The sequence below is a fragment of the Nannospalax galili genome, unplaced genomic scaffold, assembly GCF_000622305.1.
Source record: "Nannospalax galili isolate Female #2095 unplaced genomic scaffold, S.galili_v1.0 scaffold432, whole genome shotgun sequence".
Lineage (NCBI taxonomy): Eukaryota > Metazoa > Chordata > Mammalia > Rodentia > Spalacidae > Nannospalax > Nannospalax galili.
The window spans coordinates 493,832-521,038 of NW_008331138.1; the positions used below are offsets into that span (position 1 = coordinate 493,832).

Consider the following 27,207-nt stretch of genomic DNA (forward strand, 5'->3'; position numbering starts at 1 on the left):
CACCTTTACTCCTTCCTGTAAGTTCTAGAAGGACTGGGCTAGTCTCTCTCTGCTGGAATGATCCAAGGGGCCCTGGCATGTTCAGCCATTGCAGATGGATGGTCATTTTCTCACACCTTGGCCTCATTCTAGGAACTGTTTATTCCTTTTGAAACACTAGGGGGCGATAGTGAGTCATCTCTGGCGTTCAGGGGATCCTGAGTGGCACTCTACCCAACATTTTTTTCAGAGTCTCCTTGTAGCCCAGGCTGGCCTATACCTTACTATGTGGCCAAGGATGACCTTGAACTTCTGATCATCCTGCTTCCCTCTCCTCAGTGCTGGGATTACAGATGTGCACCACCACCTGGTTTATAAAGTGGGCATCTAGGAACTAAGGCTTCCTGTATGTTAAGCAAGCGCTCTACCAACTGAGGCACATCCATATCCTCAACTTTTTTACTTCCCTTTTCGTTTCAGGGGGAAGGTGTCTTTTTTTGGTCTTTTTGAGACAGGGTCTTCCTGTAGCCCCAACTGGCCTGGAACTCGTTTTGTAGACCAGATCAGCCTGTCTCTGCATCCCAAGTGCTGGGATTAAAGGCATACACCATCATCCTTTATTATTTATTTATAGACAGTCTCATGTAGCCCAGGCTGGTCTCAAATTTGCTGTGTAGCCGAGGATGACCCTGAACCTCTGATCCTCCCCCTCTGGAGTACTGAGATCACAGGCATGTGTCACCAGTACCAGTTTATTGGGTACTGAGGCTTGAACCCAGGGCTTTGCATGAACACTGACAAGCACTCTACCACTAAGCTACAGCACAGTCCCTTCGCAACTTCAAAATGTGTTTCATTTATTTTTACTTTACTTTGGGTCTTGTTGAGACAGGGGGGTCTCCCTGTAGCACCAGGTGGCCTGGAACTTGCTATGTTGATCAGGCTGGTCTCAGTCTCAGCCTCTGCCTCCCATGGGCTAGGATTAAAGATGTGCTCTACCACGTCCTATTTTTAAAAAATTTGAGATGGAGTCTTGCTATGTAACTCCGGCTAGTCTAGTACTTGCTATGTAGCCCAAGTTGGCCTCCAGCTCAGACAGTCCTGTCTTAGACTTCTAAATGCTGGGAGGACAGGCATATGATGCCATGAAGGGCTTTCCACAACTTTCTGAACCAGTTTCCTCCTCTAACATAGGATGAAAATCTACTCACACCTGGCTCCCTAATGTTAAGTGTTGGAAGGGCACCCAGCCAATCAGTGATGAGGAAGTGAAAAGGAGTCAGAGATTAAGTAGTGAATTAAACCCATATGCATTCTGTTTAGAATAGTTCTGAGACTATTTCCTATCCACTGAGCCACATGCCCAGCCCCTCACTGGGGAATCCTAGGCAGGTGCTCTACCCCTGAGCCACACCCCAGCCCCTCACTGGCGGAGTCTAGGCAGGGGCTCTGTAGCTGAGTCACACCCCTAGCTCCACTTTATACTGTCTAGGACATCTTCGCTGGTCATATATAATGGTTCATTTTTATTATCAACGGATAATTAGGAGTCATGCTTCTGGGTAGATCTTTGGGTTATTTCCAGGAAAGATTAACCAAGGAGATGGGCTGGATAACTTAGTTGTCAATTTGGCATACCTGGGAAGAGGAAACCTCGACTGGGTATTTACTCTATTGGACTGGCCTGAATGTGTGTCTGTGGGGCATTTTCTTGATTGTTGAGTGGTATGGGAGGGCTCAGTCCACTGTGGGTGGTCCCACCCCTGGGCAGGTAGTCCTGAGTTATATAAGAAAGCAGGCTGAGGAGTTGGGAGAGATGGCCCAGAAGTTAAGAGCATTGGCTGTTCTTCCAGAAGATCCAGGTTCTGTTCTCTGTACCACATGGTGGTTAACTGTTGGCATCTCTAGTTTCAAGGGATCTGACGCCCTTTTCTGACCTCTGCGGGCATTGCACACGTGGTGTGCTCATATACTAAGAAGGCAAAACATCAATGCACATAAAATAAACATAATTTTTTAAAAATTTAAAAAAGAAAACAAGCAGGCTGAGCACAGGCCAGAAGAACAAGCCAGTAAGCAGCGTTCATCCATGGTCTGTGCATCATCTCCTGCCTCCAGGTTCCTGCCCTGAGTTCTCTCAGTAATGAACTGTGACCTGAGAGATGTAAGATTAAAACAACAACAAAAACAAAAACAAAACCCTTTCCTCCCCAGGTTGGTGTGTTTTTTTTTTTTGTTTTTTTTTTTGGTCTTTTTGAGACAGGGTCTCCCTGTCGCCCCAGCTGTCCTAGAACTCACTATATAGACCAGGCAATAGAAAGTCACTAACTAGGACAGGAGAGAAGGCCCTGGTGGGACCTTCCAGCAGGTGGTTCCTAGATAGAGATGGAGGAGGAGGTCACCTGCCTTCACTTTTTTATTTTCCTTCCACAATGTGAGTTCCAGGCAATAAACTCAAGTCATCAGCCTTTACCCACTGAGCCATCTCACTGGCCGGAAGCCCCAGTTTTCTGAGTTAACATGTTGTGAGGTGAGGGGCTGTGGGAAGGTAAGGTCGGACTGTATGGTCTGAAGTGAGCTGGTTTGTGGAACTCTGTGGACATGACTAACTGGAGGACGCAGGGCTCTCTGGTGGACTCTGAGGATTATAAGCAGCCCTACTTCCTGTCTCACACTCTGCTTCAAGGTTCCTACACGTGAGAAGCTGCCACCACAAGTTCCTGCTGTCCAGGATACAGGCACCACCATGCCTCCAGCACTGGGTGGAATGCACCTCCTGAACTGTGACCACAAACCCGCCTCAAGCTGTTTCTGTCTGGTACTTTGCCACACTAATGAGAAAAGCATCTAGTATAGACTGCGGCAGTCACTGGGGCCTGGGGGATTGTCTAGAATGAGAGGTGAGCACAAGCCACCCTCCATCTTAAGGAATGTCAACCATGGCCACCAGTACAAAGTCCTCCCAGCACTACTGAACTGAGGGTACTGGGGCCTCCTGACCTGCAGCGACAGGCCATGCCTCTGTCCCTTTAACCACATAAAACACAGTACTGCAAACCAGCTGACACATTTTCCCTGGAAGGCCACTGGCCACTGCTGGGATCAGACCCTGGAGCCCATAGCACTGACAGTGCCTGCACCCCAGGTTGGTCCTGGGGCAGAGTCCTCTACAGGATCCACTCTCCAAGTCATTTTTCTGGAAAGCTCAATTAAGGACCGTGGCTCACGGGAGACTGGAAGGACGTTCCGTTCTCCTCCATGGCCCCAGTGATACCTGTCTCACTTTGAGGGGTCCAAAATGAAACTGGGTCCACCCAGGAGGGGTCTGCCCAGTGGACATTTGCTGATATGGGTCTGACACGAGCTGACTTACAATAATGACTTTATTTTAACATATTTAATTACAGAACATAAAATAGCTGGGGGTGGGCCCCAGCCTTGCCCCACCCTGAGGCTACCAGGAGGAGGCCTCCCTGATGACCCTGTTATGGGGTCTTCCTATGGCAGGGCCCTATTGCTTTAGCAGGGGAGGAGCCATGCAGATGGGGAACAGGGCCTCCTCTTGGCCCCACCCTCACCCAGGTTGGCCTTCCTCCGAATGCCCGGGCTATGCTCCACTCTAGCCAGACTCAATGCCTCCTTCCTTTGACCAGGAGCTGACCCTCGGCCGCCCCACGCTGCCCCCACCCCCTCTGCGACCTAAAGGGGAATAAATACAAACTTTACAAAGTAAAAGGGGGTCCAACGTTGCCCTGGAGCGGGGCAGCAGGCCGGAGGCAGGGCCATCCAGCTCGGCCCGGCCTGCTCTGGTTCGCCACTGTGGTTGGCCTCACATCATCCCTAGCTGCAGCAGCGTGTTGGCATAAGCCATGGGCTTGACGTTGGGGTGAGGCTGCAACAGAGAATGGAGGGAGATATTGAGCAGGGACTCACCCGCTGCACCTGCCAGGGCGTCCCAGCCTCCCACTCCCAGGCCACTCACCACTGCTGTGAATTGGTGGAACTGGGGCCGCAGGTCGGAGCCCCGGAGGTGGATGTAGGAGGCTTTGTTCCCCATCTGGTCGCTACAGGGACAAGAGCAGAGGGACGAGGTTAGGGCTGGGAATTAAGAGGAGGGAGGCAGAGGGGCACAAGAGGGAAGAAGGAGGGAAGGGGGTGGGATGGGAAGATGCAAATGGGGGTGCAGGTGAGGGAAATGGAAGCAGGAAGATGTAGTAGGAGGCCCAGAGCCGGGGTAGCCTGAGACCAGACATTCGATCCCACAACTGCTCTAGCCACTAGAGGTACAGGGGACAGAGCGACACATCAAGTGATGCCAACAGCGTCCTGCAGGCCACGGGCAGCTCTGTATCCCCATGGCCTGGCTTCCTACACAGATAAACAGGGGAGGACCTTGGAAGAAGAGAGCAAGGCTTTACTTTCAGAAGCATCCCTGGTATCAAGGAAAGGCAGGCCGGTGGGGAGGGGCACAGGCCCACAGGCATTCGTTACACCTCTGTATCTACTCCTGGGTGTCCTTCCTATGGTCATATTCCATCATAAAGTTGAAACCAAAGCCAGTTAAAAGTGGCTCATGCCTGAAATCCCAGCACTTGGGGAGGCTGAGGCAACAGAATCACCATGAGTTTGAGGTCCTGTCCTGAAAAGCCCCCCTGAAACCCCATGGCCCGGGCAGAAGCCCTGGGTGGGGAGAATGGAGACGCACCAGTAGTTAGGGGCAGAGAAGACAGTGACACAGCGGCCACCGTGGGCCACCTCATAGCCCTCAGCCTTGACCTCGTGGCTTCGGATGATATAGTCCAGCTGGTTCTCTTCCAGGAAGGCCTTGGTGACGTCAGGTCCGAACTGGCAGCTCACGCCCCGCTTGCTGACAGAGCGCCCATTCTGCAGTAGGAATGGAAAAAGGAGACTCCAAGTGACCACTGGCCCAGCTCCACCCCACTGCTCAGCCCACAGCCCATACCCTGAAGCCAGACTCACCTGTGGCTGTGGATCTGACCACAGCAGGTCACACATGGGACCTGGGGAGAGGGGAGAAGCATCAGAGAATTGTCCATCTCTCACGAAGCACGAGCAAGGGGCCCACCCACCCTGGGTCAGGAGAGTGGATGAGCAACAGGTAGGGAACCGGGTCCATGCTTACCAAACCTCACCAAGGGCACAAAGTCTGTATGAGCCTAGGCCACTCCTTGATGCCAGCCTAAGCCCAACTTACCTGAGTCTGGGGGCTGCCGATTCCGCTCAATCTTCCGGATGTCATCCAGGGTAACTCCATCCTCACTGAACAGCCCTCCATGCATGATCTGGGGGAGGGGTGCGACTCTGTGAGGGGAGGCACACCAGCTGTGCCCCACCCTGCGCCACCACCGCGTGACCATGCTATGTGGGGGTTGGGGGGCCCTTGGTATCCTCACCAGTACTTTGCCATTGATGCACTGGGCCAGCGGGAGCCACTCAAACACCTCACTGAAGAGCTCGTACATCTGTGCTGTGTACTTGGCCTTCACCTCCCCCTCGAATCCATAGATCTGGTTCATGTTGTCCGTCTCATGGTTGCCTGGCAGGGACAGTGGACAGAAGGGACTCCTCAGCCTCTAGTTTATCACACACCCATCTGGCAACCTCAGGTATAGTCCTGGGGAACTGATGGCACTGCCCAGGTAGGCAGGCCCCCAGCATCTGAGCACCCACCTGGCTACTCAGTTTGACCTTTGTGCTTGATCAGGACCCAGGGAGCCTACTCCATGCCTGTGTGTACATTAGAAAAAGTGTCCCTTCCCTGAGCCCCTTTTCTGCCACCTGCTGGGAAAGTCACCATGAGCCTCCACCCTGAGGCTGTCTACAGGGAGCGCTGCCCTCCTGTCATGCTGCTGGGGCAGGGCACAACCCGCTCAGCCTTACAAGGTGGCCCTGTGCTCGTGCTTGTTGAAGTCACAAAATGAATGGCTAAAAGCACTCTGCTTTATGAAGGTATGGAGGCCCAGGGAAGAAGGCCCTGCCCGGGACCCCACACAGCCCTCCTTACCTCGAAGTAGGTGAAAGTGATCTGGGTACAGGAGCTTAAAGCCAAAAAGGGTGAGGATCACTTCAACGGAGAAGGAGCCGCGGTCCACGAAGTCGCCATTAAATATCTGCCTTGTTAAGGAAACTGCACCATAGTAGGAAGAGATGAGCCAGGTGGGCTGTCCCTTCTTGTCCCCTGTGCCCCAAGACTCCTATGCTGCCTCCAAAGGCACAAGCCCAAGGTGCTCAGGGGTCTAAGCTTTTGTCTTTCTCCCTGCCCAGTGGCTCTGGTCCAGCCTTTGGATTGAGGCTCAGCAGGATGACACCAAGAGCCCAACCTCAGCTGTGTCTTGGGGGAGCCAACTGCAGAGCTCAGGCAGCTACCCTGCTTCAGCTATGTCCAGAGAGCAGCTCAAGCCTGGGAGAAATGCACACACAGGCCTTCCCACTCAAGAGTACATGGCTGGGGGCCCCACAGTGGCTAGTACAACTATCCCTCATCAAAACTCCAGAGCTTGTCCCTGAGGAAAACTGGTTCTCTCTCTCTTCCTGCCTTGGCAGCCACTGACTCCCTGTAGCTCCTCAACTGGGGGAAGGGCCTTCTAAAACTGTCCCCACCCACATTGGCATGCCAACTGGTGTTGTCACTATTCAGGTCTTGTTTAGGCAATCAAAAATTAATAGCCAGCAGGGCGTGGTAGCACACACCTTTAATCCCAGCACTCAGGAGGCAGAGGCAGGCTGTGAGTTGAGGCCAGCCTGGTCTACATAGTGAGTTCCAGGACAGCTGGGGCTACAGGGCCTGTCTCAAAAAGACCAAAAAAAAAAAAAAATTAATAGCCAAAAAACAAAAACTACAGAAACAGAACAAAAAACAGGAGTGTTGGTCTGGGGATGTGGCTCAGTTGGTGAATGGTAGCCCAGCATGCACGAAGCCTGGGTTCTATCCCCAGCACTGCATAAACTGGGCATGATGGTACATGTACTCCCAGACAGAGGCAGGAAGACAAGCATTCTAGGCTAGCCTGAGCTATTCACTGATGCAGTGTCTCAAAAACAGCCCCCAAACAAAAGTAACTAGATATCCCCTAGTGCATACAGGGCTGTTCCCAGCACATTATTCATCTGCCCAACCCCCTGAGGTCAGCCCTCTCACCCCCCTGGTACAGGTGGGAACTGAAGCAGGAGATGAGGTAGGCTGCTGATGGCTGCAAGCTTTGTGGGCAGGGTGGGTGCTGTCTTTGTGCCACCTTATAGCAGATGAGGAAGGGTGCTGCTGGGATGTGCAGCTGGCCTGGGTACCAGCCAGGAGGGCTGGCCTCTCCCTGGCAGGGCCCTTCCTCTCCACACAGGGCAGCCATACTAAGGATACATAGGGGTTGGTCTCTGAGGGTAAGCCATTGAGCTCGAATATGTTGAGGAGGTCATAGAACTGGCCGTGGGTGTCCCCGCACACTGTAATCTTCTCTGTCTGGAAGAAAAGAGGCCACCGGAGAGGGAAGGGCCCAGAGAGAGATGTGGGGAGGGGGGCAGAGGGGAAATGAGGGTGAGAGGTCACAACAGACCAAGAGAATCAGGGTAAGATAAGGGCAGGGGGCAGTGCGATAAGGAGGGTGGACAGAGACTGAGAAGCCAGGAGAGGAGAGGGGTGTGAGGGAGGGGCGTGCAGGCCAGAGGAGGATGTGCAGGTAGACTTGTGAGCTCCTGAGATGGGGGCCTCACCCCCACTGCTCACACCCCCTGCCGCCCACCTCCACCGCAGCCCAGTGCGCACCTCTTTCAGAGTCGTCTCCACCAGCGTGCTCAGCTTACAGAGGACTTCTTTCACCTGTACCAGGATCTGGAAGGCAGGGCAGATGTGAGATTGGCAGGAGTTGGGGCAGCAAGTGCTGGCTGGGGCCAGAGGTGGCCCCCAAGAGTTCAGATCATTTCATGACCATTTTGGTTCCACTTTTAAAATTTATTGGCAGTAGGAAACAGGTGGACTCAATGTAGAGAAAATGGCATCAAAGAACCAGTCTTAGGGCTGATGAGGTGGGACTAGGGAGATGGCTCTGTGATTAAGAGCACTCGCTCTGCAAGCATGAGTTTCCAAGTCCAAATGCTAACATCCTTGTAAAAAGTCAGGTATGGCTGTGGGTGCCTGTGACCCCAGCACTGAGGAACCTGAAACAGGCAGATCCCCAGAGCTGACTGGCCAGACAGGCTAGCTGAAATGGCCAGCTTCCGGTTCAGGGAGACCCTGTCTCCAGGCAGCAAGGTGGAGAGCAACAGAGGAAAACACCCCATACTCACATACACACACCACACCCCACACTCATGTATACACACCACACACACACACACACACACACACACACACACACACACACACACACAGGTCTGGACATATATAAAGTCACTGTCATAAAAGGCCCCCTGAAGTGTAAGCCTTTGTAGATAATGAGGTAAAAAAGCAGGTCATCGGTGACATTCAACCAGTGGAGGCTGGAACTTTGAGAATCTGCTCAAGCTGAGTGTGGACAAGCTGGTAACCCTGGCACTCACAAGGCTGACGCAGGAGGATTTTGAGGCCAGCCTGGTATTGGGAAACCCTGCTGTTAGGGTTGTAGTCCTCCATGTCCAGATAGCTCTAAGGGGCTCGGTGCCAAATGGAAGGACTCCCCTTCTCAGCAGGGGGCTTCCTGCTCTCTTCCTGACTTACCTGGAAAGCGCCACCAAGCACGGATGCCTGACCAGTTACCTGGAGTAAAAACTACCCCCAGGTTTTTTCTATATGATAATCAGGCATTGCCTGATAGTTGGACGATGGGAGCCCACCACCACATGTAAATAAAGCATACTCTGAGCACATATCAGCTGAGGCTTTGGCTACTGCCTCCACACTATATTTTCCCTAGTTCTCCCACTGAATAAACGGAACTGTTTCACTGAGTCTGGAGCTGTTTGCATTGTTGAAACTGCCTCCCTGGAAGGGCTTTCTTCCGTCAGTGCTCACTGGCCGTCCTGACCCCGCTCGTCACTTCTGCTTCCTTTGTCCTCGTGGACCGGTGGCCAATGACCCACAAGGAGAGGGAGAGACCCCACAGCCTGGGGTACATCATGGGACAAACGTGATCCTGACAAGATTCTGGGTAACTGCTAACGTTTCCAGGTTTTATGGATGGCCTGTGGACAGTCTGCATTAGTCAGCACTGTCCCATCAGGGGACAGTGAACCTCGGTCATACGTGTGGATGCCCTTGTTTTTAGGATACTGATTATAATGGATGCAGTATATTCTCAAATGGTTCTGGAAAAGAAATAAATAGGCATCCACACATAGGCACAGCTATGAAGAGACACTGAACCATCTGTGTACGCAGGTCAAGTGTGCAGACGCCAACTGCACTCATCTTTCAACTTTGTTATAGATTTGAGAATTTTCAGAACAGAAAGCTGGGGAGAAGAGAGAAGGTTTAAAAAATGTGGGCGGGGCTAGAGAGATGTTCAGTGGTTAAGAGCACTGGCTGCTCTTGCAGAAAACCTAGGTTAGGTTCCCAGCACATGCATGGCAGCGAACAATTGTTCATAACTGCAGTTCCAGGGGATCCTATGCCGTCTGCTGGCCACTGTGGGCATTGTATGACATGAGTGTACTTACATACATGCAGGCAAAACACTCACACACATAAAAATAAATAAGTAAAGAATTTTTTAAATGTTGGAGGTGGCCACTTCTGGTCAAAATGTTGAAAGTTGCAAAAGACTCTTGTTCTCACCCTAAGGATAATGATAAGTCAAATAGTCAACACCAAATTTAAAAAATCCAAACCAGTGGGGTGTGGTGGCACCTTTAATCCTAGCACTTGGAAGGCAGAGGCATGTGGATCTCTGTGAGTTCGAGGCCAGCCTGGTCTACATAGCAAGTTCCAGGCCAGCTGGGGCTACAGGGAAACCCTATCTCAAAAAGAAAAAAAAAAAAAAAATCCAAACTAACAACTCCATCTGAAAATCACAATGCAAAAAAACCTAAACAAGCAGCAAGAAGCAACCCCTCCTTGGGGGCAGCAAGGCCATGGCTGCTGTCAAGATGTGGCAGGAGGGCAGCTCCTGCCAGGATTAAGCACCAAGGGAAGGCAGTGACCCTGGCTGGGCAGCAACCACTGCTGGGCAGTGACAGGTGTGAAGCCTAGGTCAGGCCACAGTCTACCTTTGCCCCTAGCTGCCACCTCTTTTGGCCTTCACTGGAGGCTGAGCATGAGGGAACCTGATGTAGACTTCCAAAGCACAAGGGAAAAGGACTCCCTAGTAACCCAAAAATCAGGCAGCAGAGCTAAGAAATACAGAGTTCAGGCAGGGGCGCTACCACTGAGCCACATCCCCAGCCCTGCACTGGGAGGTTCTAGGCAGGGGCGCTACCACTGAGCCACGCCCCCAGCCCTGCACTGGGAGGTTCTAGGCAGGGGCTCTACCACTGAGCGACGTCCCCGGCCCTGCACTGGGAGGTTCTAGGCAGGGGCTCTACCACTGAGCCATGTCCCCGGCCCTGCACTGGGAGGCTCTAGGCAGGGGCTCTACCACTGAGCCACGTCCCCAGCCCTACACTGGGAGGTTCTAGCCAGGGGCTCTACCACTCAGCTACATACCCAACCCAGTAGGGTACTGTCAATGGGCAAAATAATGAAGTATCTACCTGTAGTCCTCAAACCTTTCATCCTCACAATGTAACCAAGATAACCTGATGTTACCCACTCAGTTATCTGCCCATCATCTGCCCCTCTTTATAGAAACCACTCTACTGCTTTCTGGTTTGTTTCTGCCTTTTCCAGCCTTTCTCAGTCCATAAACTTCACTGTTCAGGTCGTCAACACTACTCTATGGGATGAAGTGTTGCCCGATTCTAGAACGAAAGATAAAGCCAATTAAGGCCTTTAAACTAAATAGCTATAACTTGTTCTTTGACAGAGCAGAAGGAACTGAAAGCCTAAGAAGACACCTCAGAGGCTGGGGAGATGGCTCAGTGGGTACAGCGCTTGCTAGTAAGCATGAGGACCCAAGTTCAGATCCCCAGCACTCATGTAAAAAGCCAGGCATGGCCACTGGCACCTGTAACCCTAGTACTCCAATTCGGGGGTGGGAGAAAAGGGACAGATGGGACAAACAGGTTTACTGGCTGCTAGCCTAGCTCTAGGTCCCATGAGACCCTCTCTCAAGGAAGTAAGATGGAGAGTGACAGAGGACACCTGACATCTTCCTCTGGCATCCACATATGCATGTGGTGTGTGCATGCACCCGCACAGCCATAACACACACACACACACACACACACACACACACACACACACACAGTAACCTCAAAACCAAATGTCTCTGATCTACCATGTGTCTAATGTCCCTGGGAAAATCATCTCATCACAGGAGGGATGGCACATGTGGCTGGCTCCATCAAGCAAGGACATGTATTACTGGAGACCTCTGCCAACCCTGTGCTTCCTCTTTTAATGGCTCCCCCAACTTGTATCAGCCATGGTCTTTGGGAAGCCCCCTTCCTAATTCCTTTCTGAAGATCTGCACTTTTGCAATGGCACTGCCCACCACTCCCAAAACTGCTGTGGTATTGGATGAGTACATGTGGTAAACCCTCTGTGTTGCACCCAGCATGCGGTAAGCCCACCCTGGGTCTCAGTTGTGTGTGGCACTGACAGGTGTGTTACCTGGTAGGCACATTTCCGGTGCAATTTCTTCTGCTCCTTGTACCATTGCATGAGCTCTTTCATGAAGGTGATTGTCACTTTGCCATCCTCCAGCTTGGGCCCACTGTACTCATCCTCAATGGCTGGTGTGTGAACAAAGGGACTAGAGTCAGTGGCTTTAGCCATGGTGGGGCAGGAAGGGGAGCCTGGACCCCAGGAATGAGGTGGATCTGGCTTTGGACAACATGGGTAAAGAGATACGGACACAAAGCATGGGGACTGCTGTGAGAACTAATGTGCAGAAGAGTAACAAGTTTGTCCAAAGAACTGCAGGCACACCGGGGGTGGGAGAGATGGCTCAGGGCTTAAGAGAGTGTACTACTCTTGCAGAGGACCCAAGTTCAATACCCAGCCCGCACATCAAGTGGCTTACAACCTCCTGTAACTCTAGCTCCAGGAGATTTGACACCCTCTTCTAAATTCTATGGGCTACCACACATAGACATGCATGCACAGATGCTCTGGCAAGAAGAAAAGAAAAAGGTATACACCCTGAGTGATGAGGGCTCTGCCCTGCATATGGTCTCCTTCCCTAGAGAAGGCCCTTGTCCCCCAAGTTCCCTGTGGCCACCTGCGTTGGAGGGGGGCAGACAGGGCGGCTCTCCCGTGCTATACCCAGTTTCCTTCCCACCAGTTCTTAACCCCTGGTTACTGGCTTTTGAGAGGTCAGCAGATGGACTTGGGTATGGTAGCACACCAGCTAATGGTTTAAGCCACTGCCTATTCAATTATGCAAAAGCAGGGCTCAGAGTCCCCAGAGTGGAACTCACAGAGGTTCCTGCCACATGCCTCCCCCCACAGCTCTTCATCTGCTGCACATGCCCTGAGTTCTGTGCATCACTCTAAGAAACTAATGAAACCTGTAGAGGTATAGTCAAAGCAAATCTGGGCCTTGTAACCAGCATCGGAAGGCAACAGGCTGGCAAGATGGCTGGGTGGGTAAAAGTGCTTGCCATGCATACCTGGTGACTTGAATTCAATCCCTGGGACTCACAGAGAGAGCCAACTCCTGAAAGTTGTCCTCTGACCTCCACATGACTCCACACACAATAATAAAAGTTTTAAAGAGATTGTAAAAGTGGGGGTAGCCTTGGGGCTGTGCCTCTGTAGGACCTGATACAATCTCAGGTAGACAGCGTCAGAACCGGTTTGAATTAAAAGACCCCCAGCTGATGCCCACTGCAGAACTGAGGGACTGGTGACTGGCGGGAGAAATCTGTACGTAGCTCTTGGTGAGCAGAGCTCACAGAAATCGGCTGACTGCTGAGCAAGAATACAGGAAAGAGTCAGCTTTGCCTCTACATTGTCAGAGTTGGTGTTAGAACAAGATTTGCTAGGACGGCCCTGGCTCACAGAAATGTGGTCTGCAAAGGGAAGATAAAAGAGGAAAGAGGAAGGAACTGTTTGACTTCTGGGTGGCCGCATGATCACCCACTGTATGGGGAGAGGAAGAAACTGTGACTCCTGGGTGGCTGTGTGGTCACCCACTGTACGAGCCACAGCTGTACTGTGCTCAGTCACTGAAGATAAATTTACCAAAGTCATTCGGAGATGCTTCAGCCCGTGCAGGGTTGGCCCACTGGGTGCAAAGGGAACTCCATCTACTAAGAAAACAGTGAGATCCTCCTTCTCTTGGCTGTGGCTATCCGGAAATAAAATCAGCACAGAGACTGCTGGGTCTGACACTGGGGCAAGACTAGCTTCAGACTCCAGCTAGTCTGAGCTTCCCCCACCAGCTCACGCCCCATCCAAGGGAAAAGCCAAACAGGGACAAGAGGAAGCACCTCCAACCTCTGTCACCAAGAACATAGTGAAGGTGGGGGAAGAAGACCAAGGAGCCTCCTACAGCAGGTTCTGAGGGCAGCCCGCAGGGCCCTGGCTTTGCTTTGAATGCTGCAGAGTGCAGGGGCAGACTGGGCTATGTGCTGGACCACTGGGCAGGCCTGTGGAGATTGTCTTAATTGGCAGTGACTGAGGTAGAAGACCTGCCCACTGTGGGTGGCACTATTCCCTGGCTGAGATCCTGGACTGTGTAAATGGAGGAGCTGAGCAGCAGCAGGGATCAGCCCTCCCTGCTTCCTGATTGTGGATGTGACATGACCAGCTGCTTTAAGCTCCTGTTGCCTTGACTTCCTGTCATGATGGACTGCTCCCTTGAACTGTGAGCCAAAATAAACCCCTTTTCCCTTAAGTTGCTTTGCTCAAGGTATTTTATCACAGCCACAGGAAAGGAAACTGAGTCAGGCTGTTATAGAACATGGCAGATGGCTGCACGCACCCAGCCATGTCTGCTCACCTTGAGGATGGGGCTGCCTGCCTCCCCTTCAGTGCTGAGTAGAAGGACACCCCACAGGCAGCATTTGACTTGTTTCCTATGCAAGCCATGTGGGGCTGGCTTCATGATGATCACATTCACCTGCAGTCATGCCCATTACCCAGGTCACGTGATGAGGGGGTAGGCTTTAATGTGGACCCCCATGGAACTTTACTGCTCCAAAACCAAAATCAGTTCAGAAAGCCCTACTGCATTTGGGGTCCCAATTTCCCCTCATGGGTCTAAGAGATGCTAACAAAACATCAAACAAACCAATGAGAATGGAAGAAGGGAGGCTTTATCCCAGGGAGACATATGTTCATGGTTACTAAAAGAAGGTAAGGCCAGGGGTGGTGATGTATGTGACGGATGCCTGTACTCCTAGAACTTGGGAGGCTGAGGCAGGATGACTGAGAGTTCAAGGTCTGCTCAAACTACAAAATGAGAAAAGATGAGTAAAGAAAACTAAGGACAGACTGGTGAGAGGGAGGGCTCAGTGGGGAAAGATGCTTGCCACCAAGCCTCATATCTGAGTTTGATCCCTGGGACCCAGATGGTATAAGGAGAGAGCTGACTCCCAAAAAGTTGTCCTCTGACCGCCACCTGTACACCATGGCACATGCCCCCTCCAATACACACACATATGCACACAAAATATGTAAAAATGCAATAAATAAAAAGAGAGCTAAGAGGAAAATGGTAAAAAGTGATGGGAATAAGGTCTAAATCACAGGTGAAAGGCACCAAAGGGAGTCCTCGCCTGTCCCCTAGTAAGGAAGGCCAAGAAAATGTGCTGTGTTTACTTTTGTTCAGGGTGTTTATTTTTTGTGTTTTTTTTATTTTTTTGGTCTTTTTGAGACAGGGTCTCCCTGTAGCCCCAGCTGTCCTGGAACTCACTATGTAGACCAGGCTGGCCTCTGCCTCTGCCTGGGATTAAAGGTGTGTGCCACCACGCCCAGCCTGTTCAGGGTGTTATAAAGTTCATATGGCAGGGATTCTAATGCGAAATCTGGTCTACAACTGCCCCTGCAGAAGCAGGCACAGTAGTGCCCATGAAGGCTGATAAGAATCAAGATAAAGACAAGGAGCCTTGGTTCAATGTTCCCATCCCCTCCCTGAAGTGTGAGTCAAAGGGTTAGAGGGCGATGAAGACAAATTCCTGACACCCCTTGATATGGGAGCTGCAGGCACTGTAGTACCCAAAGTATGTGAGGGTTGACAGGACCACGAGAGCTGGAATGTTTAAATAGGTGGAATTAGAAGTTCAGGAGAGTTGGCGTATCTAAAAAAAGTCCTGTAAAGTGGCTGTACCTTTTACCTGACAGTACTATGGGATGTATCTCACTGGGCAATGTCTCCCCTACCTAGAACCATTAAACAGAGGTGTGGAGTCTACCCTTTAACAGACATAAGCAGACATGTAAAATGGGAACTGGGCATGCTGGAGCCCATGCAGTGTGCAGCAGGGAGGTGGACTAGCCCAGGCACGTTTCTGTACAGCAGTCTTTTTTTTTTTTTTAAATATACTTTATTATTTTTATTTTTGTGTGTATGAGTACATTGCTTGTATATATGTAAGTGTACCCGTGTCATGGCAGTGCACACAGAGGTCAGTAGAGGGTGTCCAATTCCCTGGACCTGGAGTTATGGATGGTTGTTAGCCACCATGTAGGTGCTGGGAATCAAACCCAGGTCCTCTGCAAGAGCAGCCAGTACACTTAACTGCTGAGCCATCTCTCTAGTCCCTCTGCACAGCAGTCTCATGTACAGCCTCGGCTCTGGGGTTTATAGCAAAAGGCTTAGATGAGAGAATTCCATGTGGGGCTTTCTCTACCTTGCTGTGGGGCACTGACTGAAGCTGTCCCTGTGACTGAAGGACCGAACCTGAGAATCCACGACAGCTAGGTGAGTCACTCTTGGGACGGCAGTGCACACAAGCATCTATAGAGGGTGGCACCTCCTGGGAAGGTAGGGAGGGGCCTTAAGAGTAGGGGATGCTCTCCTCAGGGCCAACTCTAAGGAGCTGGGTATTCTAGCAACACTTGCACAGTACCTGGTAAGTCTGTAATGGACCCAGAAGCTGCTGAAACGTGGTCAGCCATCCCACAGTGAAGGGACAGCTTCCCATCTGGGAGGATAGAAGCAGGGCAACAGCTCAGCTCAGCACTGGACGATATAGTGACCTGGACAGTACAATAAACTGGATGGTGTTGATGGCCTGTGCCTGGGTCTGTGCTGATACATGGTCAGGCAGGAGAGCCTAGTAAAGGGAACTGTGTACAGCGGAGCCCTGGGGAGCTCAGAAAGGCTGCAGCAGGATGGGTTGATGCCCGTCAGAAATCTCTAGACATATCCAGTGCTCACACATGAAGGCCACCTGGCTCCAGAAAACAAGTGGACATGGGGAACAGAGATGGCTGCTGCTGGCTAAGTGGCAGAGTCCTGTAGGGGAAGGCCCTGAATAGCTGGCAGGTCAGAGTGATGCTGGTGGCCCCAGGGGCTACAAATGGATCATGACAAGACAGGTCATCAACTCTAGAGACAGTGGGCTTTGTTTGCCCAGGTGAAAGACACAAATGTCAGCATGCTGTAGGTACACCAGAAGCCAGTGCAGACATAGATGGTGACTGTCATCTCTTCACACCAAGTGACAATACAGGTCCTAACATCCAGCCACTGGCAGGAGACATGCTCCTCAAGTAGCAGCTTGTCAAAGAAGTAGGACAGGTGCCTGACAGACCGGTTGGCTAAGATGAAGGGAGATTCGGGGCCTGAACACACACCTCTGAGGTCAGTCTGGGCTAGAGTGAGACCCTTTCTGCTCCCTGCCCCTCATACACACACCAAAGAAGGGAGGTAAAGACAGGGAGCCCGGAGGCTTGCGCAGGCCCACAGGTGGATGCGAACACCCAAGATGAAAGCACTGCGTGACAGGATCCACCTGTCTTCTCAGGGTGTTTGGAGGTGGCCAGAAGGCCACACAGCTCTTGCCAGGAAAGGAAGATGCCAGTAAAATAAATCCTATTTTCCCCTATTCTTTCTTTCCCATCTCAGCTCACCTTCTCCCCTCCTACTTCAGGAGCAGTGGTCACAGGACTACAAGTACCAGAAACCTGGGTGATTCCTAACTGTGACACCCATGCCTGTGTTTCTGAACGTGATGTCTGAATTCCTAGGGGCCTGATGAGAGCAGGTGTGCTCATATTCCACCTGGTAAAAGCAAAGGGGACAGTGGATGAGGCCATATTATCTAAACAGCATGGTGCTGGAAATGCAGACAGCTACTGTCTGGCACCATGGAAAGAAAGCTGCCCCTATCTGAATGGGAATAGACTAGGGGAGGCACTCTTAGGCTATGACAAGAGAAAAATGCTGAACTGCCCTAAGTTTAACTGTGAGGGCAGGAGGATGGAGGGAAGACCAATAAGGAAACCAGTCAGCAACAGCTGTGGGTGATGCCAACATTCCCAACATCCTCTGAATCCCTGACTTCACCCTCCCAGCATGGCAAGGGTGGCCAGGCCCACTCACTCATGCTCTCGATGTCCAGAGAGTCCACAACGGAGCGCCTGTGCTCGTCGCCCGCAATGGCGCGCTCGAAGGCTTTCTGCTTCACGATCCTGCTGCACTCCTGGTACTTCATCTTGGCATCCTTATCATTAGGCTTCACCTTCACCACCTGCCCAAGAAGGAAGGGACGGCTGTCACGGCCTGGAGGAGAGCCAGCCACCTAGCCCAGAGGAGTCACCAGGGGCACTGCCACTGCCTCGGCCTGCCCAGTCAGACCACCCAGGGCCACCAGGCGCCAGCAGTATGATCCCAGACTGGGATTCAGTTTCCATATCCCCATACCAAACACCCCACACTATGGCATGAGGGACCAGGGCATCAGCCCGGACAGGTGTTGTCTCCCTCTTATAAACAGCTCTGTCCCAGTTAAAACCAAACAGCTACCCAGGTGAGAACATCCTTCCCTAGCCCAGGTCTTGTCACTCAGACCACAGTGACCCAGCTAAGCACATTGTGGCCTTAGGTCCCAGAGGAACCTAAGGAGAGGGGGTAGGCAGGGCTAAAGTCTAAGAACAGCCCAAGACCAGGACTCTCGCACCTCAGTCTCCTGATCTGTAAACTGGGGCTCTTAAGGGGCTCCCCTGACCAGGGCTGCTGAAAGGAATGAGGAAGGTATGGGGCCTTGGCACACAGGAGGGATTGTGCAGGTGGCAGTCAGCAGTTGGGTCCCCTGGGCTCCCTGGGAGGCCAGGGCACTGACTTTCCTGTTTCCTCTGATAAAGGCACAGGACACGGGGCTCCCTGGGCTCAAATCCCAGCTCAGCCAGTGATGACAAGGGAACCTGACATGGGTGACCTGGCCTGTTTCCTCTCTGGAAGGGGGCACTGGCAACAGTCACCTCAGAGGGAGCTGTAGGAATGGAATTCGGGAGCACATGTAAGGTCTGGACAGTGGTGCCAAGCAAGGTTCCTGTCAGGTCACCCAGTGGCTGTTTTGTGGCCTCTTTTCATGTGGCTGTCATCTTAAGTTTTTTGATTTATTTATTTTTACTTTATGTGTGTGGGTATTTTGCCTGTATGTATGAAAGTATACCCATGTGTACGATACCTACAGAGGTCAGAAGGGGGTGGTGGAGTCCCTGGAGTTACAGATGGTTATTAGCTGCCACATAGGTACTAGGAGCTGAACGTGGATCACATGCAAGAACAGCCAGTGTGCTTAACCGCTGAGCCATCTTGCCAGCTCCCATGGTTCTAATTTTTAATTACATTAACACAGTCAGTTCTGGGTGGACAACTTTAGGACACAGTAAGTTAAACAGAGCACAGTAAGTACTGCATCTGCCTGCACTGCTCTATCTGGTTTCCTGCAAACCCTGATCCTTGGAACTCAGAAGACAGCTGGGCATGTTGGTGCATGCCTGCAAGCTCAAAACTTGGGAGATGGAGGCAGGTGGAAGGACTGCAAGTATCAGGCTAGCCTAGGCTACAGAGACCCTGGGCAATAGACTTCATGTGTCTGAGCCTCAGCTTAGTTACTTATAACCATCTGTAACTCTAGACCCAGCCTGACCTACCCACCTCCATGGCATCCCCAAGAATGGGCCCCCTACAGCTCCTGTGCCAGAAAACAGCACAGGAAGTGCCAGGGCTAGCCCTCAGGATAAGGCCCTCCTGGTAGAAACCTGGCCTGGCTGAGTCAGGGCAAAGACAACCGCTACTCCCTGCAGGTACATCTGCCAGCGGCAGGCAGGGCAAGCCTAGGACACCTGCCAGAAGGCTCCACCTGGGGTGAGATCCACTAGGTGCTAGCCAGGAGGCAGGGCAGGAGGAGGGAGGGGTGCGTGTGGAAGGGTTAGCTGGGAGAAGAGGGGCATGCAGTGTGTGCAGGGCTGCAACATGACCCCATGGAAAGGGGAGGTAGACTACTACTGAGGACCTGAGGTGTGGCCCAGATGGGTGCACAAAAGAGATGCACCTGGGTCCTCAGGCCCTTCTAAGGCCCTGGTGCCAGCGTAAGCTCTTCCCGAGGTCATGGGGCCTTCCCACTGTGGACTGGTCACTGAACACACCTGAAGGAGATGGCTGATGCGCAGGAGTAGCCCTCTCCAGTTGCACCCACTTGCTTAAGCCTCACAATGACACTGCAAGGCAGGCCTGCCTGTTCCCTCCTTTATAGACGAGGCCCAAGGCATTTATTTGAAGCCATATAGCTTGAGTCTGAGCTCAGCTACCAGAGACCCGGGTACCTGTGCCTCCAGACTCTGCACCAGTGGCCTGCACACCTGTCTCTGGCCCACAGGAAGAAACAGGTACAGGCGTACACCACAGTGGACGCATATCTAATCTCATACAGATAAAACATGGCGTGCTTGCACACCCTTCCTCCAACAAATTGCTTTTTCTTCTGTTGAAGATGGCATGCTGAGCCATTCAATGACTCAGAGGCCCACTCAAGTCTCAACCATGGTCCTAGGTTTCAGTCTCAGCTCTGCCATTGCCTGATGGGTGACCTCAGAGGGCATCTCCTCTCTATACACAACAGGTTGAATCCACTCATGTACAATGCCTACAGCTGTGCTGAGCCCTCCATGTGCACACAGATGAGGAAACTGAGGCTGAGACAGGGAGGTCTTCCCCACAGGCCGAGGCTGGGGAGGCAGAGTCATCACCTCATTTGCTCCACACAGTTCCTGACCCAGAGAACAGGGCCTAGGCATGTCCCTTGTAAATGCCAGCATCTTCCAGGAGGAAGTCTCAGGCTGGGAGCTGCTGTGCGCCCAGCCTCTCTGTATCAGGACAGAACAGGGCTGACAGCCTGCAGGTGGAGATGATCTGCTGGTGGTGGGCCAGGATCCCAGAGGGCCAGGATCCCGGGCTCCTGCTGGGACTTTCCAGGGCTGATACTTAGGTTCTGGGTGTGGCTTTACCTCAAGCTGGTTCTGCAAAGGGCTCTGGACCTCCCTCATCCCCATGGCATCTGCAAGGCCTGGGTCACAGCTCAGATGCACTGTGCCCACCAAAGGAACCTATTCCTCACTCTGGGGGAAAGGTGTTCTGTGAGCCCAGAGCGCCAGAGACCCTTACCTCTGGTCCTGTCCTCAGGGCTCCTCCAGCACCTCCTCCCGTGGGGAATCCTGGTTGTGCTTGTTACTCATTACCCAGTTCACTGGCCCCAGTGACCTTTATTCACCACAGCCGCAGAGTCACAGCGGCCCAGCACGCAGCCACTACTCTTGCCACTGTATTCCAAATTAGTACACGAAGGAATACCAAGGGTGTGGCCCGGGCACCTAAGGGACCCTCCTGGTTTGCCTCTTCACATCTTTGCCCTCATCCTGACCCAGCATCCCTTGGCCTTGGCCTAAGCCTTCAACCTGGTCTGACCCCCAGACCAGGTTGTGTGACCAGCTCCCTCCTGCTGCAGACATGGCCCCTCAACCCTCTTGGGGCCTTGTGCACATTATAGAAATGGCACAGAAGACACAGTGAAGGGATACCTATGGCATTCTACACACTGAGCGCCTGAACGGCAAGCTAATGCTCTGAAGGAGGAAGGACACAGCCCTCTGGACCATACTAAGCCCCAATCCCAGAGTTGCCATTTACCAGCCAGGGCCTCAGTCTCTTCACCTGTTTGATGGGGGCAACCCCAGGTCCCCTCCCGAGGTGGCCAATGACTCAGCCAGCCTGTCTCTGTGAAGGACACAGAGCACACCTGTCCCAAGGTGGGTGCTCTTGCAGCCCCTACGGGTCATCAAGACCACCAGCACAGTATATCACCAGCAGCGGCAGTGGTTAAGGAACTGTGCTCTAGGTCCCCTCTCCTGTCACTACGGGGGACATGTCCCCAGGGGCTGTCCCTCTACAGCCTATGGCCCTGTCTTATTTTCTCTGAAGCACTGCTCTGCACCGGCAGCCATTTTTCTTGCGTGCTCAGTGATGTAGGATTTCTGTCTGCCTGGGAATTTCAGGCTCTGTCAAAGGTCTATGGGGCTCTTGCTAATAACCAATACCACTACTAAGCACACTGTCACTAGAGACAGCCACAGGAACCACAATGCTGAGTTATTACAGAACAGACTATGAGGCTGCATTACTCCATATGCAGCAGGCCTCATTCAGCAACTCTGGGAGGCTGGGCCTATGCTCATCCCACAGAGGTGGATAGGAAGGCACAGAGGCCAGGTGACTGGCCCAGGGTCACAGAGTGCATGATGGCAGAAAGGACCGGCGGGAACTGGCTATATGTCTCATGGCCACTCTCTGGGTGAGCATCAGGATGGAGGAGACAAGAAATGAGCCCCTCCCCCGAATCCACTTAGGTGGGGTGCCGGGAGCTGGCCCGTGCCCGAGGCCTGGCTCACCGTCTCATAGTCGCGCAGGGCAGCCCGGAACTTGCCCAGTGCCATGTTGCTGGCGGCCCGGCGGTAGTAGCCCTTGATGTACTTCTTGTCGAGCTCAATGGCCCTCGTGGCGTCACCCAGGGCATAGCCGTAGCACTCGGTGCGCAGGTAGGCCAGGCTGCGGTTGCCATAGTAGATGGCATTGCCAGGGTTCAGCTCGATGGCCTGGCTGTAGAACTTGATGGCGTTTTCGTAGTCCTTGGCTGTGGAGGAGGAGGAAAAGGCATGAGGTCCTGTCATCACCAAGCAAGAACACACTCCGGGCTGGTGGCCCTTGTTACAGACAGGTTCGGCATGGAGCCCGATCCTCTCTGTCCCAAGGCTTGTCACTCAGACCACCATCTCCAGAACCTGAATCGATTCCACACCCCCACCCACCCAGCAAGTCCTGAGCTGAGAACTACTTCCTTCAGGGAGGTCACCCAGAGTCCCCCCCCACCAGCAGAAGACTGTGATTTGAGCCAGCAAACTTGAGTCTGCCCAAGCCGGTGGTTGTCCAGATCCTCAGAGCAAATAGCCAAGTCCAGAGAGAGCCAGGCAGAGAAGAGGTGGGGACGGGGAGGACGGAAGTTCTTTAGGCTGTGAGGAGGAACACAGCAGGTGCAGAGGAGCAGGAACAGGCTGGGCAGAGCCAGCTGGGGAGGGTGGGGCACCCACAGCAGGCCTGGCTAGTGTGAAGTGACAGGGGGGGCGACTTTATTTCAAATGAGCCACAACTGGGCTCTGAGCTTTGCATTCCATCTGTGGAATCCTCCTGTCTTAGCCACATAACCACCATCTGGCACTCACCTGACACAAGCTGTAGAGGCCTTGTTCAAGGTCAAAGTCCTAGTCAGTACTGGTAGAAGTAGGCCTGACCCCTCCCATGTGCTCATTCAACAGGCAGAAGAACCAAGGCCTAAACAGTCTCTGAGACAGTCTAAACTGGTGGAGTGGGATGTTCAGGGACCATTCAGAACTCCAGAACATGGGTGCCTTCAAGGAACCCCAGGGAGAGGGCTGCATTTGTCCATTCTCCAGATGAGGGGGCTGAAGTTCAGAGAGGGAAAATCTGTGCTTTAAGTCACACAGCAAGTGGCAGGTAGAGATGTTGAGCCAGAGAGAAATGGAAATGCCTCCTCCCTGGGTGCACTCTGTGGGGTTCCATCTATGGGGAAGGAATGAAGTGGGAAAGGGAGGGAGAAAGGAAAGGATGAAGGAAGGAGAGTACCCAGTGAAACCAGAGAAGGGAACAGCTAGGTCCTAGGGATGTGGCTCAACAGCTCTTCCTGAAAGGCCCAATGCCCCCTCTTTCAGGAAGCCGTATTGACCTCCAGTTTGGGTAAGGTTCCCCACTTGTTTCCCCTGTCCCAACTCTGCCACTCTGGTTGCCCCCAGGCCCATAAGCCCCAGGAGGGCAGGCCCAGAACTTTCCAGAAGCAACCAAGGCAGACTGGTACAGCAGACAGCATAGCTATAGCTAGGTTGGACCCTCCCTGGAATGTCAGCACCTTCGAGGGCTTCATTTCCTGGCTGGGCTCCAGGGGCAACCTGCTAGGGCTCCCACCTGGCGAGGCGGAACTTCATCGACTGGCAGAGGCCATGGAGCCTGACACCTGGTGGTACAGAACCTACCACAAGGGCACAGGCAGACAGCCTCTTGCTGGAGCCTCAGACTGCTCTAGAACCGCAGACTGCTCGTCTGAACCTAAGACTCATAATGGCTGGGCCTCACAGGAAGGCTAGGGACTCTAGGAACTTCTGTAGGCAGAGTGGCCACAGCCTCCCAAGCAGTCACTTGAGTTAGGAAGGGGAGGGCAGGGGACAGGGAAGGCCTCCACCAGCTGTCACACCCCAGCCAGGGCCCATGCCTTAGTTCAGCTGTATCATCTAGGTGCAGGGAGGTTAAATTGCTTGTCTGGAGTCACAGAGAAGACCCTGCATCATGATGCAGTACCTCCCCTCATAACCCTTAAATCAGAAAGACCCCTCAGAATGAATACAACCCCCTTCCCCAGGGAGAAGAGGGCAGAGGCTTCCCCTGGACTCAGTGAGCTGTGGGCCAGGCTCTGCCCCCAGGACCTCTGCAATGGGGCTAAGATCACAAGGGAAACCTCCAAGGTTAGGAACAGGGGTCTTCTGAATCTTTGGGATCCCCTTTTTCCTCCATGGGGGGCCCTCTTCTCCTCACAGAGGCCAGATGAGTCTGTGAGGGAGAGCCAAGCACATGGGGAGGAAGGGGATATCCGCCCTCTGCTCACACACTCTGACCTTGGGCAAGAAGTTTCACTCTCTGAGTCTGCTTCCTCTATAAACCAAACAGGGCTGCTCCTCCCTCTGCTCCCAGCGCCCCAGGGAGGGTTCAGCTCAGTATACCTGGCCACCAAAGGGGCTCAATGAAAGCCAGATGCAATTATTCTTTTTTATTGGTATTCCCACAGCCCTGAGCCTGGGGCTCTGTGCCTGCCACTGCCTGCCCACAGTAGCAGGGGGCCAGGACCCGGAAGGGTGCTCCTTCATGCCAGCTCCATGCTAGGCCCCTCTGGCTGGCTGCCTGCCCAGCCTTGGGTTCCTGAGAGCTTGAATCTCAGGACCTGAGGGGCAAGGTTCCTCCTGATGGCTCTTTCCCAGAACTCTCACTTGCCCTCAGCAACAGCCCAGATTCTCGTTGCTCCTCTCATGCCCCAATGAAGGATGACCACACCTTCCGACCATCACCAAGCTGGGCCTGGCTACCTGGCGCTGGCAGCCTCCAGCCCACAAAGCCCGGCAAGCTCTGCATATAGTCCAGACAGTGTGTCTCACCCATTTACTCCCTCCCATTCTTATAGACACATCCTGCTCTGAACCCTGCCCTCCTCTGCCAGATTCAAGTTCCAGGTCCAGCCTCCACCTTAGGCTCCTGATTCTTGCCCCCAGGGTGTTTATAAAGCATGGGTCTGACCCATCTCTGGCTCTCCAGGCCTCAGCTGAGAGCTCAGACATCTTCCCCATTGCCCTGTGTGACCTGCTCTCTGCAGCCTCCCCCTAAACTCTTCCACACCTCCACTCTGCTCCAGCTCCACTCACCTCCTAGGTACCAGGCTCCACTCACCCTTGGGTCTTGGCAACCAACTTCACTTCCTCCCTCCCGCATGATCAGTGGCACGGCCTCCTCGCCTGTCCACCCTTGTAGCCTCCCGCTCAGTCTCCAGTCTCTGCACAGCAGCCAGGACGGGGACCTGTTCCCAAGGCCAACTGGACCTCCTAGCTCCTCTCTTAAAACCCTCCACAGCTCCCTTCTTATTAGGGTTCCAAACAGCTTCCACCCTCAAGATGAGGTCCATAACCCCACCTGGCCCCCAAGCCTTCCCCCCATCTCTCCCCTGCCCTCTCTCACTCCCACTGTTCCCACTTTTGTTTGAGACAGTCTTGCCGCCATTAACTCTCGACTCGCCTGCCTCACCCTCCCCAGAGCCAGGGTGGCAGGCATACACTACAACGCCTGGCCTTACCCCCACTTTGAATCTGTTTGTTCTGATGGGGGCCCCCCTTCTCACCCTCGCCCACCTCCTCCATATCTCCTGCTGTACTGACTCTGTATCTCTTCTGGGCCATACTTAAAAATGCAGATTCCCTGGACCCTACCTACCCGACTCTGCCACCTGCCCCCAGTTCTCTACTCCCCTCCAGAACCAAGATATTTTGTTCTTGCTGTCTCCATTTCCACACTCGAATTCACCTGCCAGGGTCTTCTGGGTTTGCTGCCACCTTATCATCCACAACTGCTCTCATCAACACCACCACCATGGTGGAGCCAGACCTTGGCTATGTGATGGGGCACCTGACTTTCTTAAAGCACCTTCCTGTGACATCTTTCCTGCCTCACTCACTGCTCCTCGGCAGACCTGTTTTCCATTGTAAGCGTTAAAATTCCATTCCAGGTTCTTTTGAGATCTGCCTCTTTTGTGCTTCATCCATTCCCAGGGCATCTCCAATCAACCATAGGCTGGTCACACCCAAATTTTTCTCCAGTCCAGAATGGCCCATCTTACCTACTCAATGTCTCTTTTCAGACAGCAGAGTAAATTCAAACTTAGAGATCTTGCATGTTCTGGCCCCCTAGCCTAACCTCATCTGTCTTCACACCAGCTTGCTAAAGCCCCAACTAAGCCAGCTTTTCTTTGACTCACGCCCCACCCCAAGGCCTTTGCACATGGCCATCCACCCACATGGAACACTCTCCCCCAGTTCTTGCCCTGAGTTTCAGTCCAAATGCCTGTTTCTCCAACAGATATTCCTTGACTGCCCTATCTAAAGCAGATCCCCCCAACCTACTTCCTCACCTTGATCCAAAGTGTTCATCACAACTTAGCAACTGGTGTGCTTATTCATTCACTGTGGTTCTTCTGAATTCCAAGCCATGTGTCCCATTCATTGCTCCATCCTTTGAGCCAAGCATAGGCCATGGGACATGACAGATGCTCAAAATGCATGGAATGAATGAATGAATGCATACACGTCCCCACATCTCACTGTTGCCCCCAAATCACTTACCGCCCCTGCATTTCTATTCCCTGGACTTCGACATCTCTTTTCCTCGGGTCACCTCCCAATCTACCTATTCCCACCTACCCCCAACAATTCCCTCCGTTATTGGGCCTTCCCTCCCCACTTGGTGGTACCCACCCCGGTCTCCCGACTCCCTAGCGCCATCCCTCTCCAGCCACATGTCACCAGTCACTATTTGGTAGCGCCCTCTTCAGGTCCAAACCCCATCTTGCCCCTCTCCCCAGGTCTCACATTTGGCAGCACCCACGCTGCCCCTCCCATCATTTAGTAGCGCCTGCCTCAGTCTCCCCATTTGAGTAGCTTCCGCTCCGTACTCCACTTCTCAGCAGCCTCCCCCCTCCCCCCGGTCTGTCTCGCATCCAGGGCCTCCTCCTCGCGCGGGGTCACTTGGTAGCGCCGGCCCCACGCCCAGGCTGCCGCTCCGCGTTGCCATGGTTCCCCGCGGGGCCTGGCACCCCCAAGGCCGGGGCCGCTGTCCCCCCACTTCCCTCGTCCGCATCCGAGCCAGACGCACCTTTGAAATAGTCGTTGGCTTGGGTCTTGAGCTCCTCTGCCCGCTTCAGAGCGCCCTCGGTCGGGGGTTCGTCCCGGGGGGGCTCAGCACACTCAGTCCGCTCGCCCTCCGCCATCGCCATGCCGCAAAGCGACCCCCACCCTGGCAACGGCCGCCAGCAGCACCCGGCCGAACCGTCGCGAAGGAGCGCCGAGTGACCGCCACCGCTGCCGCACAA

The 27,207-nt window shown here is 53.2% G+C and overlaps 1 protein-coding gene across 1 annotated transcript; it reads right to left on the reverse strand.

The window, feature by feature from the left end:
- Positions 1–3,344: 3,344 nt before the first annotated feature.
- Positions 3,345–27,207, reverse strand: LOC103724776 (serine/threonine-protein phosphatase 5). Its single transcript, XM_008821921.2, has 13 exons — positions 26,991–27,207; positions 21,908–22,149; positions 17,562–17,709; positions 11,678–11,799; positions 7,757–7,822; positions 7,355–7,453; positions 6,005–6,110; positions 5,394–5,536; positions 5,195–5,282; positions 4,960–5,000; positions 4,685–4,863; positions 3,962–4,043; positions 3,345–3,871 (listed from the first exon to the last, which is right to left on the reverse strand). Exons 1-13 carry the CDS (start codon positions 27,109–27,111, stop codon positions 3,809–3,811), a joined length of 1,500 nt encoding a protein of 499 aa, XP_008820143.1. The 5' UTR covers positions 27,112–27,207; the 3' UTR covers positions 3,345–3,808.

Coding starts and splice junctions, on each gene's coding strand:
- LOC103724776 (XM_008821921.2), bottom strand. CDS start 27,111: ATGGCGATGGCGGAGGGCGAGCGGACTGAGTGTGCTGAGCCCCCCCGG. Junction 7,454..7,756: donor TGGAGACGACTCTGAAAGAG/GTGCGCACTGGG, acceptor CTTTTCTTCCAG/ACAGAGAAGATTACAGTGTG. Junction 4,044..4,684: donor TTCTCTGCCCCTAACTACTG/GTGCGTCTCCAT, acceptor TTGTCCCTGTAG/CGACCAGATGGGGAACAAAG.